The sequence below is a fragment of the Aulonocara stuartgranti genome, assembly GCF_965226115.1.
Source record: "Aulonocara stuartgranti genome assembly, chromosome: 22".
Classification (NCBI taxonomy): domain Eukaryota; kingdom Metazoa; phylum Chordata; class Actinopteri; order Cichliformes; family Cichlidae; genus Aulonocara; species Aulonocara stuartgranti.
In genome coordinates, this window is record NC_138957.1 from 36,519,154 (window position 1) to 36,536,239 (window position 17,086).

Here is a 17,086-nt window from a genome sequence, read left to right on the forward strand (position 1 = left end):
CTTCCTTGTTTTTATGAACTTCTACCTGCACTAAACGTAGAAGACCTCCTGCAGCATAAACCATGACAACCATGCTTCCCGCCACTCTTTTTTTTTTGTTAGGTTTTAACATATTAAAATGATCACTAATACTTTGAATGAGCCTGTTTTTGTTATTGTTTAATGTTTGATGCTTCCTGCTGTCAGTTTCTTGTAACCACACACAAGGATGCTTTTTGTCATTGAGGACCACTCTGCTGTATTTCTCTGTAAAACCTAAAAACTTTTTCCAGTCATCTCGAGGGGCAAGAAAAAAGGGTTTCGCTCAGTGTTTTTCTGGGTCAAGTGGTGTTTAATAAATGTTGCCTCAGAAACAATGTTTAACCAAACAGGAAGCAGCAGCAGAGCAAACCACAAAGACAAAGAGGGGCTAGCTTCAAATCTGCTTTACATTGTGATTAGGAGACCTTTTACTGAGAGTACATTTAAGACAAAAGCGAAACTAAAAGGAGGTTTATCAATTTAGATTTTTTTATTGTTGTTAATAACACAGAAATCTTGTTTGGAGCCATGTTGACTGGGTGGAGGCTCTGGTGGACGAATCTCTACTCGCCGACATTGAGCTGAAAGGCACTGAATGTCACTTTGCTCATGAATGAGGAGTGATTTGAAATGGAGCAGACGGAAAGAGTGAGACTGTGCATATATGTGGCAGAAATTAGCTTCCTTCATAGATTGATGGCCATGATGTTTCAAAGAGCCGGAGGGTAAGTAAATGGCAGACAGAAATGAGGCAGTTTGAATCTTCTTGTGTCTCACACATGTGCAGGACTGGAACGTAAGTGTTTTGGGCCGTTTCAATATGGACGCACAACTCTGTGAAAACACTGAAAACGCTGGTGTGGACGCGGAGCATTTTCAGAGAAAAACGCCGTTTTTAAATCTATCCGGGCTAGTGTGGACGTAACCGAAATCCTGAGCTGGCTTGGTATCACCTCTGTGTCACCTGAAAGAAGTGACCCCTCTGCGATCTGAACCTAGATAAGCTGCTGATTAACCTTTTCTGTGTACATTCCTTTACATTGGTGCATTTTGTATTTGATCAAGAGTTTAGATTTAGATTATTGACAAAAAATCACTACACCCACATCATAAAGTAACAGATACATGCCCAGTATATTCATTGTATCATCTAAGACAGTGGTGCTCAAACTGTTGTACATGTACCACTGGCCATACATGGGCTCCCTCTAGTGGTATGTGGGAAGTCTCCAAATGTTTAAGATTAAATAATATACTGTGTTCTGATGAATGTACAGCTCTGCTATCACTTCTGAAGTGAATGACAGAAAACTAAACAGGGTTACGGAAGTCGGGCTAGCTGGTATATAATGATGTGCTACGTTGGCTACAGTCCCTAGCAACACAGCTGTTAGCATAATAGAAAACAGTGAAGCTGGAGGATGAATGCCAACTTTTTCCACTCAGTAACTGATGGTTAGGGACAAATGCAATGACATGGCAGGATGCTGTAAACGGACCAAACTTCCATCCATAATACGAGGTTAGTCATCAATACACTGCTACATGGGAGGTGGGGTGCCCCCGGCCTCTCGGCCTGGGGCTCGGTCACTCAGGCGCAGCTGGCTGCCGGCGGAGCTCACGGGCGCGTCACTGCAACTCCCCCTGGCTTCTGCTCCGCGGCTGCTGAGTGAACCCTCATCTGGGACTCTCCTCAGCTCTTTCTGGGACAGTGGCGCAGCTGCCCCTCTGTTGGTCTTCCTTGGTCTCTTGTGTTCTGGGGGCCTCTGGATGTCTGGAGTTTTGATCTCCTCCACACCTGCTTCACGCCCTGGAGGACGGGGCTGTGGCCCCCCCACACCCTCTAGCAGATTATTACATGAAGGAACCTTTTAAAAAAACAAGCGCGTCCATGCTCACAGGTGTACACACGGGTGATCACACCCACAAACTACACCCTTTTTGGCTCCTACCTCAAAGCACACTGTGTTCTGTTGATCTTATGTGCTGCACAATAATGTTTAACATTTAGTATTTACTGTCATATTCCCATATATCATTGTGATGTTGTTTATTCTATTACTCTTGTTCTCTTCTGCTTGTTTTCTTTTTTCTTTCTCAGCAGGTGATCCAGGTGATTGATATATGCATTTTTTTTCTCTGCCCGTTCTGTTGGTTTTTGTCTTTTGCCCTTCTCCCCCGTCCCTCTTCTCAGCTGTTTCTCTTTCCCTCTTTCTTTCTCCCCTTCTTTCCCCCAGTCAAGTCTGTCCCGTATTCAGTAAGTGAAAATAAAATAAACAATAAAAGGTGAATCAAATGGACCATTACGGCAAGGCTGGGATGGTCAGTTTGGTAAAGTAAATCCGTTGGGCATCTTTCTTTGCCTTTAGACAACAATTCTGATGCAAAAGAGCCAAACGGGACAGGCCAAAAAAAAATAAAATAAAATAAAAAATAAAAAATAAAAAAAATACACTGCTACATGGGCTGGGCTGTGGTTTTAAAAACTGAGCTTTAAAATGAACAGTGGTAATAAAAACCGAGAGAGGCCAACAGTGATCACTGATTGTTTTTAGGGGCTTGTTCAGATTAAATTAAACAAGATACAAAGCATTAAAATCTGTTTAAAAAAAAAGAAGCCTTGATGAATTCAGAGTAGTTTGAACCCAGTAGCAGGGTTCATAGGTCATCACCTAAAGACCGGACATCCCACCTGCTGTGAATGTTTTAATGCAGTACAGTTGTTATCATTATGAGTTGTCACATCCTGTTTATCACAGTTAAAATAAATAACACTCTTATGAGAAATACAATTGTCTGGTGTAAGCAGTATATGGTGTTAAATAGACCTACACTACTGTACTTTAATGTCGGTCATAAGGGTGGTACTTCAAGAGCCATATTTTACGAGGGGGTATTTATTGTGAAAAGTTTGAGAACCACTGATCTAAGACACAGACTTGACTCAACAAAATACAATTTATGTTAATTGCCATTTTTATTGTATTATTTATCTATTTTAAATGTAGGGGTACATTTAAGAGTTCAGGCTTTTTAAATCTGACATTGCTTCCATTCCTGTCAGTATTAATATTTCATGCCAATATTACATAAAACTGTTCGGGCAGCACACAACCAGAGTTTGCTGTAGTGCAAAAGCAACAGTACAAATTAGAGCTCAGTTCAGACTAGATGCTGCCTTACTGTACCATCTTGTGGTTCAAAGTGGTATTACATGAGGGAATCAGATTTCAACATGATTACTTTACTACTTTACTTTACATCAGAAATCAATATTCTTCACTAATTCACACAATTGAAATTTGCCAAACATGCTTTTTCTGCATTTCAATCTGTTTTAAAGTTCCTAATTTGTAACTATAAAAAGCAGCAGCTACCTTCAGCTATTTGAGAGAAACTGAAGAAGACATTTACTGAAGTTTTAGGACCAACAGGCTGATGAATAAACCAAGTAAAGCAAAGTAAAGACAAGCTGCACTTTGACTTTTATTAGAACAATTTGCTGGAACTACAGAGTAATGAAGTACTTCAAGGTTTTGTGTGGATGACTTCCAACCTTACTGTACAGCACAGAGCACAGAGGGACAATATATGTAATCAATATATGATGCAGAATGAACAAGTAAAGACTGTAAGCTGAGTCTGAGGCTCATGCAGGACATTTCATAGTGAGGTGTCTTTGGTTGGATTATTCAAACATTTACATCATGTCATGTTTCGGCTGTGTGGCAGGCAGGAGAGGACCCAAACGCAAACTCACGGGGACAGAACTTGAACTCAAAAGCACAGCTTTAATTGCTGGAAAAATAGAACACAGGCAATGCAAAACTAAACTGGGAAAGCTAATCATAAAGTATACCAGGAGACACGGGGAGAATCACACACAGCATGAGGGAGACTACGACCCTGACAAAGAGAAACACAGGGCTTAAATACACAGAGGGATAACGAGGGAACAAGACACAGAAGGAGAGCACAGCTGGGAGTAATCACGCTGGACGAGACAAGGGAAGCAAAACTAGAAACACTCACATGAGACATGGACCTTCAAAGTAAAACAGGAAACACACTGACTGAACTCTAAACATGCAAACTTAACAGCAACTGAGAAGACAGAATATAGGGACCAGAAACATGGTACAAAGAGGTCACAGTAGACACATTGAACACAGGGAAGCCATATTACAAAGCCAAAGAACTAAACCTATGATAACCATAACTGAGACCTAGGGAAACAAGAAACAGTACAACAAAGGACTCAAAACATAATCCATAATATAAAAACACGAGATCTCTTCAAAATAAAACAGGAAACATGAGAGGCAGACATGACAACATAAGACAACAGACATGAAACACACGAAGGGCAAGGGAGACTTCACAGGGGTTGAAAACACAAAGGGGAGCTAATAAGCAAATGAACAAAGGAAACCTAAAAAGCTTAAACATACACTATGAACATCAAAAGAACTAAAACTGAAAACACTGGGTCATAAGACCCAGGATCGTGACACAGAATGGCCAGCACTTAATCATCAGTGACACATCAAAGCACCAAACTCATTTCTCACAGATGAAGGTCATTGAATAAGAATAATAAGACAGCATCCATCTCCCATCACTGTCACAGCAGACTCCAAAGTGACCATATTTGGCATTCCCATGTCCTTCTGCCCAGAACCTGTCAGAGAGATCAAATCTGATATGAAACTGGACTAAACTCATAACTATTGTCACATTCATATAAATATGCGTCTCTTTTGGAATATTTCCAATATTTGCTGTATTTCTTTCCCAGGTTTCTCGCCCACTTTCCCTCCTTTAGACTTTTCTCTGAGAATCATCATGCACACTAAAACAGCTTTCAAGCTTTGATGAATATGAAATCTTCCTGCTGTAAAAATGGAGAATAAAAAGAAGTCAGAGCTGACTTTCTGCTGTTTGAAACTGTTTTGTCAGCTGTTTACAGACATCACTTTGAAATGTGTGTCTATCAGGTCATATTTACTGAAGCTTCTTCCTTCATATGTTCTGAAGTTTTACAAACACCAAAGAAGAAGAGACAGGAATTCTCTGAAACACTTTTTGTTCTGTGAGAAAAGAAACATTACAGCACAAAAACATGAAGACAAATTGAACAAAGTGAAATGTGTCGGTCGCTGCTTTGAACATGTTTCAATCCTGATTCCTTCAAACTGACTTGTTGTAACTGAACGTCATCACAGACTGCAGATGAAGAGAGTTCAAGCACAGCTGTTCATTCAAAGGAGGATTTCTGCTTTTCTTTACATTCAGTTTGTGGGGCTGTTGGAAAATAGCTCAGCTCATGTATTGCTGATCTATCTTCCAAAACATCAGTGTTTCACTTCTAAATAATAACTCTGGAATAGAAACAAACTAATGTCTCACGTTTCTGTCAGCGCTGATCCGTCCACCCATTCCCATTTAGATCTTCCTGATGTGTATTTAACATACAGACCAATCCAGGACTCTCCTCCAAATTTACTGACAAATTCCTGTTTGAGAAGAGACACAAATATTGTCTCCAGTCATGATTCAGCACTTCTGTTGTAGTGACATCATCTTGTGAACATGTCTGAAGGAAGAATAACTGTGATGAAACTTTTCTTCCATTGTGCAGAAATCAGAAAGAGCCAAAGAATCAATGAATATCAGCTCCTCCTGTAGCTCAGTCAGTGTTGCAGTGGAATCAGTGTTAACAAATCATTTGATTCAGTTGGATTGAATCAGAAAAATAATCTGGATTATGAGGATTTCTCTCATTTTATAACATTTCTGTGTAAATTAAATGTTTGTCAAATGTGTAAAAACTTTACGTTTGAATGTGTCTGCAACAAAAAAGGAGAATCCAAGAAATCCATCAGAGTGGAGACAGGAAGCAGGTCACAGACTGACAGCAGGTCAAAGACACAAGTAACAGATGACTGTCAGCTCCATCAAAGATCACACAGACATGAACAAACACACCCACCTGTTCCTCTTTGCTGTTTATCATCACCAGATCAGCTCCTTTCTCCTGACAGGCTCTCATGCTGTCAGACCAAGTTTTGTTCTCAGTGGATTTAAAGTAACAGCTGCTTCCAAATCTCGTCCATGGATCGGGACACTTCTCTTAAAGTCAAACACGTTTTAAAGGCGGTATTTATTTACTGCTCATAGTTTTTGTTGTGTAATAAAGATTTTTAGTTTTTAACAGCTTGTTACCTTTGATCTTCTCCTTTAGCAACTTGATTTCTTGCTGTAGTTGAATTATTTTTGCTGCATGTTGAGAACAAACATAATTATAATAAAATAAAAATAAAACAGGAATAAAAAAGGAAAAATGACTGCAAAGTTAGTTCATGAATATTTATTTATATTTGTTTTGAAATATTTCTTACTTGAACAATTAGCCTGGAGATGCTCTTTTTCCAAAGTGACTAAAATATCTGGTTAGAAACAAAACAGGAAACTGATTTAAAGTTTAAAGCATTTTATCAATGAAGTTTTTATTATTCCCATCACATGAATGGAACTAACACATGCTGAGCTGCATGCTGCTCATCCGTTGGGCATCTTTCTTTGCCTTTAGACAACAATTCTGATGGCAAAAGAGCCAAACGGGACAGGCAAAAAAAAATAAAAAAAATAAAAATAAACAACCTTAAGAAGATGTGGAGGAACGACATCACAGTTGGTTTCATACTGGTAACCAATTTCTCAAGAGAGGAAAGGGAAATAAGCTCTAAGTGATCAAAGACAGCCAGGCAGGGGAGCAAGATGGACCGATGATGGGAGGCAAGAGAAATACAAGCTCCGTGTTAACAAAATTATCAGAGTTCTCTGTAAGCTTTCAGAGGGACGTGGGCATTAAAAGCAGTGTTAATGTATTATAAAGGACAAGGGGGTTGTGAGCGTTAGCAGCAATGATGTCGGAAAAATGTTTTGCTCTTGCAGTTTCCACAGCTCTTTGAAAACAACACCAGCTCTCAGTCTCAGAAGAGACTTGCAGTTTGTCCATCTTCAACTTTCATTTCTCCTGCACTCCCATCTGGTGGCACAGGTATGATCACTTAACCAAGGGTCTGATCTGGGCTTTGATCGCCTGGTTTTAATTGGAGCCACAGAATTTACAACAGTATTATGGCGTACGGCACAAGGAATTAAATTACAGGGAAAGCTCCTCAGTGCTGGAAGACACAGAGGGCTGCAAGTCTAAATTATTAAAAACAGTGGAGACATGAGCAGCCGTTGAAGAGTAAAAACATGTCAGCACCGAGCAAGAGCAAAGAGTTTGAATAAATTAGAAATGGGTAAACCTTAAGATAAAGCAAGATCCAGTGTGTGGGTACATTCATGGGTCGGGCCGTTCACCAACTGAGTGAGGCCAAAGGAGTCCAATAAGTCTAAGAAGTCTTTTACCAGAGGCTTTCCAGAGTAGCACATGTGAATTTTAACTCCGCCTAACAATTAAAACTTGCTCATATTTTGACATAATTTCATCCAAGAAGTCTGAAAATTCCCACAAAAAATCTTTGTTGTATACTTTGGTGACCAATAGATCGCTGTGCACAGCAGCGGACGGAAGAGGCTCAACTCGTAAAAGGCTCGGTTCAAAGCTGCAGAAAACAGTCGGCAAAACTCCTCCATGACCCAAGGACCTCAGAGTATTAAAGTATGAGTGACAGTGGGGTAATAATTCTGAAAAAACACTGGACTCACCCGGAGAGGTCTGTGTTTAAGTAACGCTGAGAAGGTCCAAACTCTGGGACATGAAACATTCCTTAAGGATAAAAGTTTTATTCACGATGGACCTTAAATTCACCAGACCTATTCTAATGGGCACCACGTCTGTAGAAGCAGCAGTGGGAGAAGTAGGTGAAATCTGTGCATGATGCCACAGATACCCAAGGTTGACACAAGGTGAAGGGGACCGGGTCCAAAAGGGTCCAGGGAACACCAAGATGTAAAAAGTCTAGGACCCTCACCAGCCGCTCGCCACGACATCAGTGGCGCCTTCTCCAGCGAGATGGTTGTGGTTCTTGGCAAAGGTAAGCTGGTACTCCAGCCAAGAGCAGGGGTAAGAAATCAAGTCTTTCTTGATGGCAGTGCAGAAATTTTGCAGTAGACGGATGAAGGGAGGAGAGAGCTTGGCAATCATAGATTACTAATAAGCTGACATGATGAAAGATGCACAGGACTAACAACAGAGAGAGCAGTAGATAACTCGTCACACACACTGGGCCATCTCTTAACCGCTCAATCAATCAGTGCATTCAATGCTAAGTAAGAGACTCATGAAATACTAGAAGCTCAGTCAGCAAAACAAACTTGTTGGTCAGGCTGTACCACACAGCAGCTCATATTACTGATCAGAGAATTCTATTTAAAATGCATTTAAATAGAATCCACTAAAAGCCATTTATGAAGAGGGAAACTAATCTCAGTGTCATGGTCCTGGGCCATGTGGGCCCAGTATTCTTAGTTCCTTGTATTTTTGTATTTCGTTCCTTATTTAGGCCATGTTTCCTGAGTTGCCCTGTTGTGTTGTTCCCTAAGTGTTTTCCCTTCATGGCTTTTACCCCCTGTGTGCCCCTCTGCGTATCTGTGAGCCCTCGTCTCTCCTTATGTTTTATTCCATGTTTCCCCTGCCCTTTATGTCTAAGTTCTCCCCGTGCTCTCTCTCCCCCCTGTGTGCCCTCTATGTATTTATGAGCCCTCGTCTCCCTTTGTGGTTGTTTCATGTTTCCCCAGCCTGTTATGTCTGTGTTTTCCCCGTGCTCTCTCTCCTCCTGTCTGAACCTCTGTGCCTGTACCCGTCAGTGTTATGTTCACCCCGCCCTGTCTCGTTATGGTTATCTGTGTCACCTGTGTTCCCCGTGTGTTCCCACTTTCCTCGTTAACCCTCTGTGTATTTCTGTCTGCGTCTTCCTCTGTTCGGCGTCGCGTTCTCCCTCATGTTGTGTGTAATTCTCCCCGTGGTTCGGTTCCTTGTACAGTTCATGCTTTAGTTTTCCCAGTTTTAGTTTATTCTGTATTGCTTCCCGTGGCCAGCAATAAAGCTGTGTTTTTTGAGTTTATCCCCGTGTCTGTGAACCTGCATCTTGGGTCCTTCCCCTGCCTGCCACACAACGTATCATGACAGAAGAACGCGACCACAACATGGACCCAGCAGTTCACAACCCCTCCGCGGACCTCCAGGACGACACGAGCATGTCGGACCCAGCGACTCCTGGCAGAGACGTAATCCAAGCGGTGGAGTCGTTATGCTACCAGTGGAGCCGAAGCTCTAGTGAGGAGGAGAGGGAGGAGTTACTTTACTCGTTGGGGACAAGCGTCACGGTTTTTCCCTGGTTATGGGAGGCGCTACCCCCTCTGATCTCGGACTTCCTCCGCACCATCCTCCCAGCCTGCCCTCGGCAGCATCAGCGGTCCGGTGTGCGGACTGCGTCACCACAGCCCCGTGGCCGCGCAGCCTCCCCTCCGCCTGCTGTAAGCATACAAGTCGGCACGCTGAAGTTCGCCACGGCACCACACTCCTCTACGCTGGCGCCGTCCCTCTACTCGCCGGTTTCCACTTCGCCGTCGCAGCTCAGTCGTTCACCCTCACCGCCTCGACCGACCTACCCGTCTTCCGCTTCCTATCTGGCACGGATGTGGTCAGAAGACGAGGAGCCGGTCGCCACAGAAATCAAAGTTTCATCCACGACCACCTCAAAGAGGAAGCGGCGTTCGCGTCGCCGTCGCCCAGCGCTACGGCATGTTTCGCCCTCCAACGAGCCACACGAGGATGCGGGGGAGGTCATGGATTTCGACCTGGAGGAGCGGCAGCGTGCAGCATGCGCTCAACTGGATGAAGAGCTCCGGTGGAAGCCGTGGCTAGCTCCTGACTATGAGGAGATCTTCCAGGGAACCCGCCTGGCTCTCGGGGGTCCCCTGAGCTTCCAGGAACTCTCATCTACCGCTCCATCAGCACCCAGTTCACCAGCCTCTGCGACGCCGCCCGGCGCGCATGAAGCGCCGTTGTCTGGTTCATCGGGAGCTGCAGTCAAGAAGAAACGGCGTTCGCGTCCCCGTCGTGCTGCGCGACAACCGGAGGTGAGTGAACGCACTCTCCCATCACCAGCCTCCGTTGAAGCCGTAGAAGAGGAACTAGATTCAAGTTTACAGATTCAAGGGTCACCATTAAAGGAGACACATAGTGTGGAGGCGGCGGACTCCAGTACTGTGACTGATGTGGTCAGTTCGTCTGGCTTCCATGAACAGGGAGTAAGACCCACACAGACTGTAAATCCCAGCACTGGAGAACCTCAGCCTGTGTTCTCGTCACCGCCACCGGAACAGGAGTTTGACGGTCCAGCCTCTGAGCCGACCGGGGAATCCCCTGTTCCGTGTTTTTCTTGCAGCGAAAACAATGACACTATTTCAGAGACAGCCAGTGCTAACTGTAAGCTGAGTAATACAGTGCTAACCGGGCCGCCGCCCAGAGATTTTGCCCCGAAGACACCCGTAGACAGACCTAGTGATTTGGCAGGGACCTCTGGTGTAATACTTAGAGGGAGGGAGACCTCCACAGACCTAAAAGCTAATTGTGTGACAAGAGGGGGGAGGAATTTCCTCCGTTGTCCGTTGCTTCGCCTGGGGTTCCATCTAAAGCTGAGTTGCCTGTGGCTAACGCCTCCTTTCCTGAGTCTGCTCTGCTCACCTACGAGGTGCTTAAAGTAGACACTTGTGCTTTCACAGCGAGTGAGGACTTTTTAGAGGAGGGTCATGTCGCAGAGCATATAAGAACGGAGGGTGAGACGAGGTGTGATCATGTTTTGCCTGCTGCTCCTGTGTCCAATGAACTTAAAAATAAGAATGCTGGTCATGACCTCATGTTGGGACTTAAAGGTGACAACAGGGATTCTAATCAGGGTAACACGAACTGTGAAATGTCCCCACCTAAATTCTGTTTTCCCCACAGTCGTGAGCAGGGTGTTTTTGGACTGTTTACCTCCATCCCTGCCGCCTCTACTCAGAGGATTGAGTCTGAGACCAGGGGATACAATTTCACTATTAATGACCATGTAGCGTCTCCTCACGGAGTTACTTTGACACAGTTCTCCGAGGTTTCTGTGAGCACATTATCGGACAGGGTTTTGAGTCCCAGGGTTAATGTTTAACACCAGCACACAGCCGGAAATGTCACCCGTCTCGGCTATGGTTGCTAGCACAGCATTATCCGTACCCATTTCACCATACACTCTACATAACACCCTTGAGTTACAGTCCACCTCTAGCGTGGTCCCAAGTCAATGTACCACTTACCGCTATCAGACTGGTCAATTCTCATCACCCAGATCCATATCTGAATATCTCATGTTCACCCAGGGACTTCCCCCTGGAGGTTTAAGTCATGTTTTTGTGGGTAATATAGTAATCCTTGTTTTCCCTGTGGCTGACCCTGCTTACCTGTGCCATAACGTTATGTCATTGATTGAGTCTGAAGGGCGGAATGTAGACACAGGGCTTTCTGTTTCTGAACCTATTATGTCAACTAACATGAGTCTTGCAGTGACTGGGCTGGTCTCTGCCTCAAGACATCTCACACCTGTTTGTTTCTGGACTGATACCTATAAGATGTCATGTGAACGCAGCCGGCCTATTGCCTCGTCAGCTGGAGGGCCCGAGGAGCCCGTCCAGCCTCCTGTCTCCGCTGGAGGGTCCGAGGGGCCCGTTCAGCCTCCTGTCTCCACTGGAGGGTCCGAGGGGCCCGTTCAGCCTCCTGTCTCCGCTGGAGGGTCCGAGGGGCCCGTTCAGCCTCCTGTCTCCGCTGGAGGGTCCGAGGGGCCCGTTCAGCCTCATGCCTCGTCAGCTGGAGGGCCCGAGGAGCCTGTCCAGCCGCCACCTGCGGCCGCCTCGTCGTCGCCTGGTCCTGCTTCAGCCTGTGCTTCGTCTGCTGCAGCTCCAGCCTCAGAGTCTTCGTCTTCGTCTGCTGCAGCTCCAGCCTCAGAGTCTTCGTCTTCGTCTGCTGCAGCTCCAGCCTCAGAGTCTTCGTCTTCGTCTGCTGCAGCTCCAGCCTCAGAGTCTTCGTCTTCGTCTGCTGCAGCTCCAGCCTCAGAGTCTTCGTCCTCGTCTGCTGCAGCTCCAGCCTCAGAGTCTTCGTCCTCGTCTGGCCCAGCCTCAGAGTCTTCGTCCTCGTCTGGCCCAGCTCCAACTTTGGCTTCTGCTCCTCCTGGTCCAGCCTCAGCCTCTGCAGCGACGCCTGGTCCGGTCCCCGCATCGCCATCGGCTGGTCCTGCCTCGTCTGGTCCTGTGCCCACCAGGCCATGGCCAGCACGCCTGAGACTGGAGAGCCGCCGCTGCCTTCCGCGCGGTCGGCCCCCTGAACTGCTCCGTCGTCTCCTTCGCTGCCGCCGCTGCCTTCCGCGCGGCCGGCCCCCTGAACTGCTCCGTCGTCTCCCTCGCCGCCGCCGCTGCCTTCCGCGCGGCCGGCCCCCTGAACTGCTCCGTCGTCTCCCTCGCCGCCGCCGCTGCCTTCCGCGCGGCCGGCCTCCTGAACTGCTCCGTCGTCTCCCTCGCCGCCGCCGCTGCCTTCCGCGCGGCCGGCCTCCGGACCAACTCTGTCACCTGTGCCACCCGCCTGGTCGGCCCCCCGACCGTGTGACCCGTGAACTCTTGTGCCTGTGGGCTCTGGGTCGGCCCCCTGAACCTTATTTGGACTAGTCATGTGCTCCTGTGTTTTCTGTTGTTTGTTTTGTTTCCCGTTCTGGTCCCTCCATCCTGGTCCCCCGCCTCCCGCCCTGGGTGGGTTGTTTTCTGTTTTTGTTTTTGTTTCTCGGGTTTGGGCTGTCGGGAGCCAGCCCTTTAGGGGGGGGTGATGTCATGGTCCTGGGCCATGTGGGCCCAGTATTCTTAGTTCCTTGTATTTTTGTATTTCGTTCCTTATTTAGACCATGTTTTCTGAGTTGCCCTGTTGTGTTGTTCCCTAAGTGTTTTCCCTTCATGGCTTTTACCCCCTGTGTGCCCCTCTGCGTATCTGTGAGCCCTCGTCTCTCCTTATGTTTTATTCCATGTTTCCCCTGCCCTTTATGTCTAAGTTCTCCCCGTGCTCTCTCTCCCCCCTGTGTGCCCTCTATGTATTTATGAGCCCTCGTCTCCCTTTGTGGTTGTTTCATGTTTCCCCAGCCTGTTATGTCTGTGTTTTCCCCGTGCTCTCTCTCCTCCTGTCTGAACCTCTGTGCCTGTACCCGTCAGTGTTATGTTCACCCCGCCCTGTCTCGTTATGGTTATCTGTGTCACCTGTGTTCCCCGTGTGTTCCCACTTTCCTCGTTAACCCTCTGTGTATTTCTGTCTGCGTCTTCCTCTGTTCGGCGTCGCGTTCTCCCTCATGTTGTGTGTAATTCTCCCCGTGGTTCGGTTCCTTGTACAGTTCATGCTTTAGTTTTCCCAGTTTTAGTTTATTCTGTATTGCTTCCCGTGGCCAGCAATAAAGCTGTGTTTTTTGAGTTTATCCCCGTGTCTGTGAACCTGCATCTTGGGTCCTTCCCCTGCCTGCCACACAATGTATCATGACACTCAGAGACCAAAACTCATTTTGTCCTGAATGGAAACATGCTTTTAATGCTGGAAAGGTGCTCATCATAACATGGTAGTCTGTGGGGACTGACTCGCTTTCAGAATCAGCCTTTAGTGGTCATTAAAGGAACTGCAGTTTTTGGATCTGTGCTGGCTTTCTGTTTCTTATCTGTTTCAGACAGGAAATGGCTTTGAGGAAGTGACAGCATGCAAAGAAACACAGGCCTATAAATGAATGTGATTAATATGAGTGATAACCTCCAGTGTGCTGAACGCTAGACGGAGAATTCCCTTTTCTTTATATTTGTAAAGCCCATTAGACTATCAAACAATTTGCGAGGCAAGAATAAATTATTTTTCATTGTTCAACCAAAGAGGAGCTCTTAAAGAGAGAGAGGAAAAACACATTCACACCTCACTCTCACGGTGCATACAAACCAGGAAATGCTTTTTAAAGGGCAACACTGTTTTACCTTATAGAGAAACTGTGTCATAGCTTTCATCACATATGCCTTAAATAAAGTTACATTTGGGATCAGCATTGATTACTTTACTAATGAAGGCTGAAAACTTTCCTTTTCATTCTTCTTCTTGCAGACCTTTCTATTTAAAAACAATAAAAAGAAAAGAAAACAATAATAAATAAACAATAAAACACTACTGGTCATATTTGACACTACTGGTCAAATATGACCAGTAGTGTCAAATATCACCCATTTCCCGTGTAGAGGGGGAACAGGTGACTGTTTCTAACTAAAATATGAATAAGAATAGGAGCCAAACAAAAGCAAGTCTACATCAACATCTAATCTGTAAAATATTACATCCACCAGGCTATATTTTAATAAAATTACTCACATCGTGTGGTGATTCCAGACAGAATCAAAAGATACAGCAGCCCAAGATTCACTTCAAAAGCTCTGAACCATCTTCTTTTCACAGCTAAAAGCTTCATCTGGATGTTTAATTCTACAGAGACAAAATTGAGATTTAATTATTGTATTATTTTAATTAATACGTCGTAATCAGACTGCACTCATCTTGAGAATGAGTTGAACAAGTTCATCGTGTTAGTCTCATATTTACAGGAGATTGTTTAACATATAGAAAACAGAGAAACAGTGTTTGAGAAGGAGAAATATTTCTAGGTGATTCTTAGAGCATGTGGGCCAGAAAAAGGCCAGTATATCTGTCAGTATGGTCGAAAATAAGCTTAAAAATACAATTAGCTCTGTAGACATGAAGACCACTCTCGAGTTGTTTCCTGTGGTTTCACTTGCACCACACAGTGTCTAAGAAGACTTCCTTGTTTTTAATATTTCTACCTTTGCCTCGGATCTGTCAGATAAGAGTCTTGTGGAACTTCCCTCCTTTTCTGTAATTTTTTGACGACTGAACAGTTTTTAAACATATTAAACCAACTTAAATTCCCTCATATTCAGTTTTATTTATATAGCGCAGAATCGCAACAACAGTTGGCTCAAGGCACTTTGTTTTGTGAGGTCAAGACCTTGCAATAGTACAATAGTTTATTTATTTCCTGCTTACCAGCTGCCTGCAGCCCAACATCAGGATGTTGTTCTCCATCATCTAGCATCTCAACCTCACTGTGCTCTTGCTCTCGTCCATCACTGTCGATCCTTCTGCTGTATTTCACTCTAAAATCGGCTGCAGTCTGACTGTCTGCAGACATCTTGGTGGGTGAAAGTATTTGAGCAGCTTTCACTGTCTGTTTCTGTCAGTCAGGCAGGTTTTAATCATCAGCATCAAACAGGAAGTAGCAGCAGACCAAACCACAAACAAAGAGAGGCTAACTTCATTGGTACTTTACAATGTGGTTCGCAGACCTTTGAGTGAGAGCACATGTCAAATAAAAAACAAACAAACATTGTCATTTTTACTGGCTGTTGCAACATGGAACTTTGAAACTAACAGAAATACATACATGTACAAACAAGAATACCTTTGTCTTGAATTAGTACATACTGTGAATAGACAGAAGCACACCAATTTCAGAGTTTTTCCAACACGGGAACACCTCACATGTCTAACAGAGCTTCAGTGAGACAAAGGAGATTCTTTCAGCTAGTGGCCAACTGAAGAATGCCCTCAACTCATTTTAAATCTGTGTTTCATGCCATTGGTGTTTACTTCCTCATGCAGTTTGAAAAATTTCACTTTCTTCACAAAAACCAGAGGTCATATGGCACTTTTCCTACTCGAGCTTTTACATCAAATCAAACAGTGTGACAGTGCGTGATCATATAGATAAAGGTAGGCCTGTTTGAGGAGTGATTTGAACTGGAGATCAGCAAACAGCCGGAAAGAGTGAGGCTGTGCATATATGTGGCAGAAATTAGCTTCCTTCATAGATTGGTGGCCATGATGTTTCAAAGAGCCGGAGGGTAAGTAAATGGCAGACAGAAATGAGGCAGTTTGAATCTTCTTGTGTCTCACACATGTGCAGGACTGGAACGTAAGTGTTTTGGGCCGTTTCAATATGGACGCACAACTCTGTGAAAACACTGAAAACGCTGGTGTGGACGCGGAGCATTTTCAGAGAAAAACGCCGTTTTTAAATCTATCCGGGCTAGTGTGGACGTAACCGAAATCCTGAGCTGGCTTGGTATCACCTCTGTGTCACCTGAAAGAAGTGACCCCTCTGCGATCTGAACCTAGATAAGCTGCTGATTAACCTTTTCTGTGTACATTCCTTTACATTAGTGCATTTTGTATTTGATCAAGAGTTTAGATTTAGATTATTGACAAAAAATCACTACACCCACATCATAAAGTAACAGATACATGCCCAGTATATTCATTGTATCATCTAAGACAGTGGTGCTCAAACTGTTGTACATGTACCACTGGCCATACATGGGCTCCCTCTAGTGGTATGTGGGGAGTCTCCAAATGTTTAAGATTAAATAAGATACCGTGTTCAGGATGAACGCCAACTTTTTCCACTCAGTAACTGATGGTTAGGGACAAATGCAATGACATGGCAGGATGCTGTAAACGGACCAAACTTCCATCCATAATACGAGGTTAGTCATCAATACACTGCTACATGGGCTCGGCTGTAGTTTTAAAAACTGAGCTTTAAAATGAACAGTGGTAATAAAAACCGAGAGAGGCCAACAGTGATCACTGATTGTTTTTAGGGGCTTGTTCAGATTAAATTAAACAAGATACAAAGCATTAAAATCTGTTTAAAAAAAAGAAGCCTTGATGAATTCAGAGTAGCTTGAACCCAGTAGCAGGGTTCATAGGTCATCACCTAAAGACCGGACATCCCACCTGCTGTGAATGTTTTAATGCAGTACAGTTGTTATCATTATGAGTTGTCACATCCTGTTTATCACAGTTAAAATAAATAACACTCTTATGAGAAATACAATTGTCTGGTGTAAGCAGTATATGGTGTTAAATAGACCTACACTACTGTACTTTAATGTCGGTCATAAGGGTGGTACTTCAAGAGCCATATTTTACGAGGGGGTA

At 44.6% G+C, this 17,086-nt stretch overlaps 1 protein-coding gene across 1 annotated transcript; it reads right to left on the reverse strand.

Annotated features, from left to right (window-relative positions):
• Positions 1-1,714: 1,714 nt before the first annotated feature.
• Positions 1,715-15,488, reverse strand: LOC309699539 (CD209 antigen-like protein D). The gene is made up of 7 exons (XM_082522642.1): positions 15,131-15,488; positions 14,441-14,551; positions 6,423-6,470; positions 6,247-6,300; positions 6,014-6,153; positions 5,431-5,537; positions 1,715-4,702 (listed from the first exon to the last, which is right to left on the reverse strand). Exons 1-7 carry the CDS (start codon positions 15,273-15,275, stop codon positions 4,582-4,584), a joined length of 726 nt encoding a protein of 241 aa, XP_082378768.1. The 5' UTR covers positions 15,276-15,488; the 3' UTR covers positions 1,715-4,581.
• Between the last annotated feature and the right edge of the window lie 1,598 nt (positions 15,489-17,086).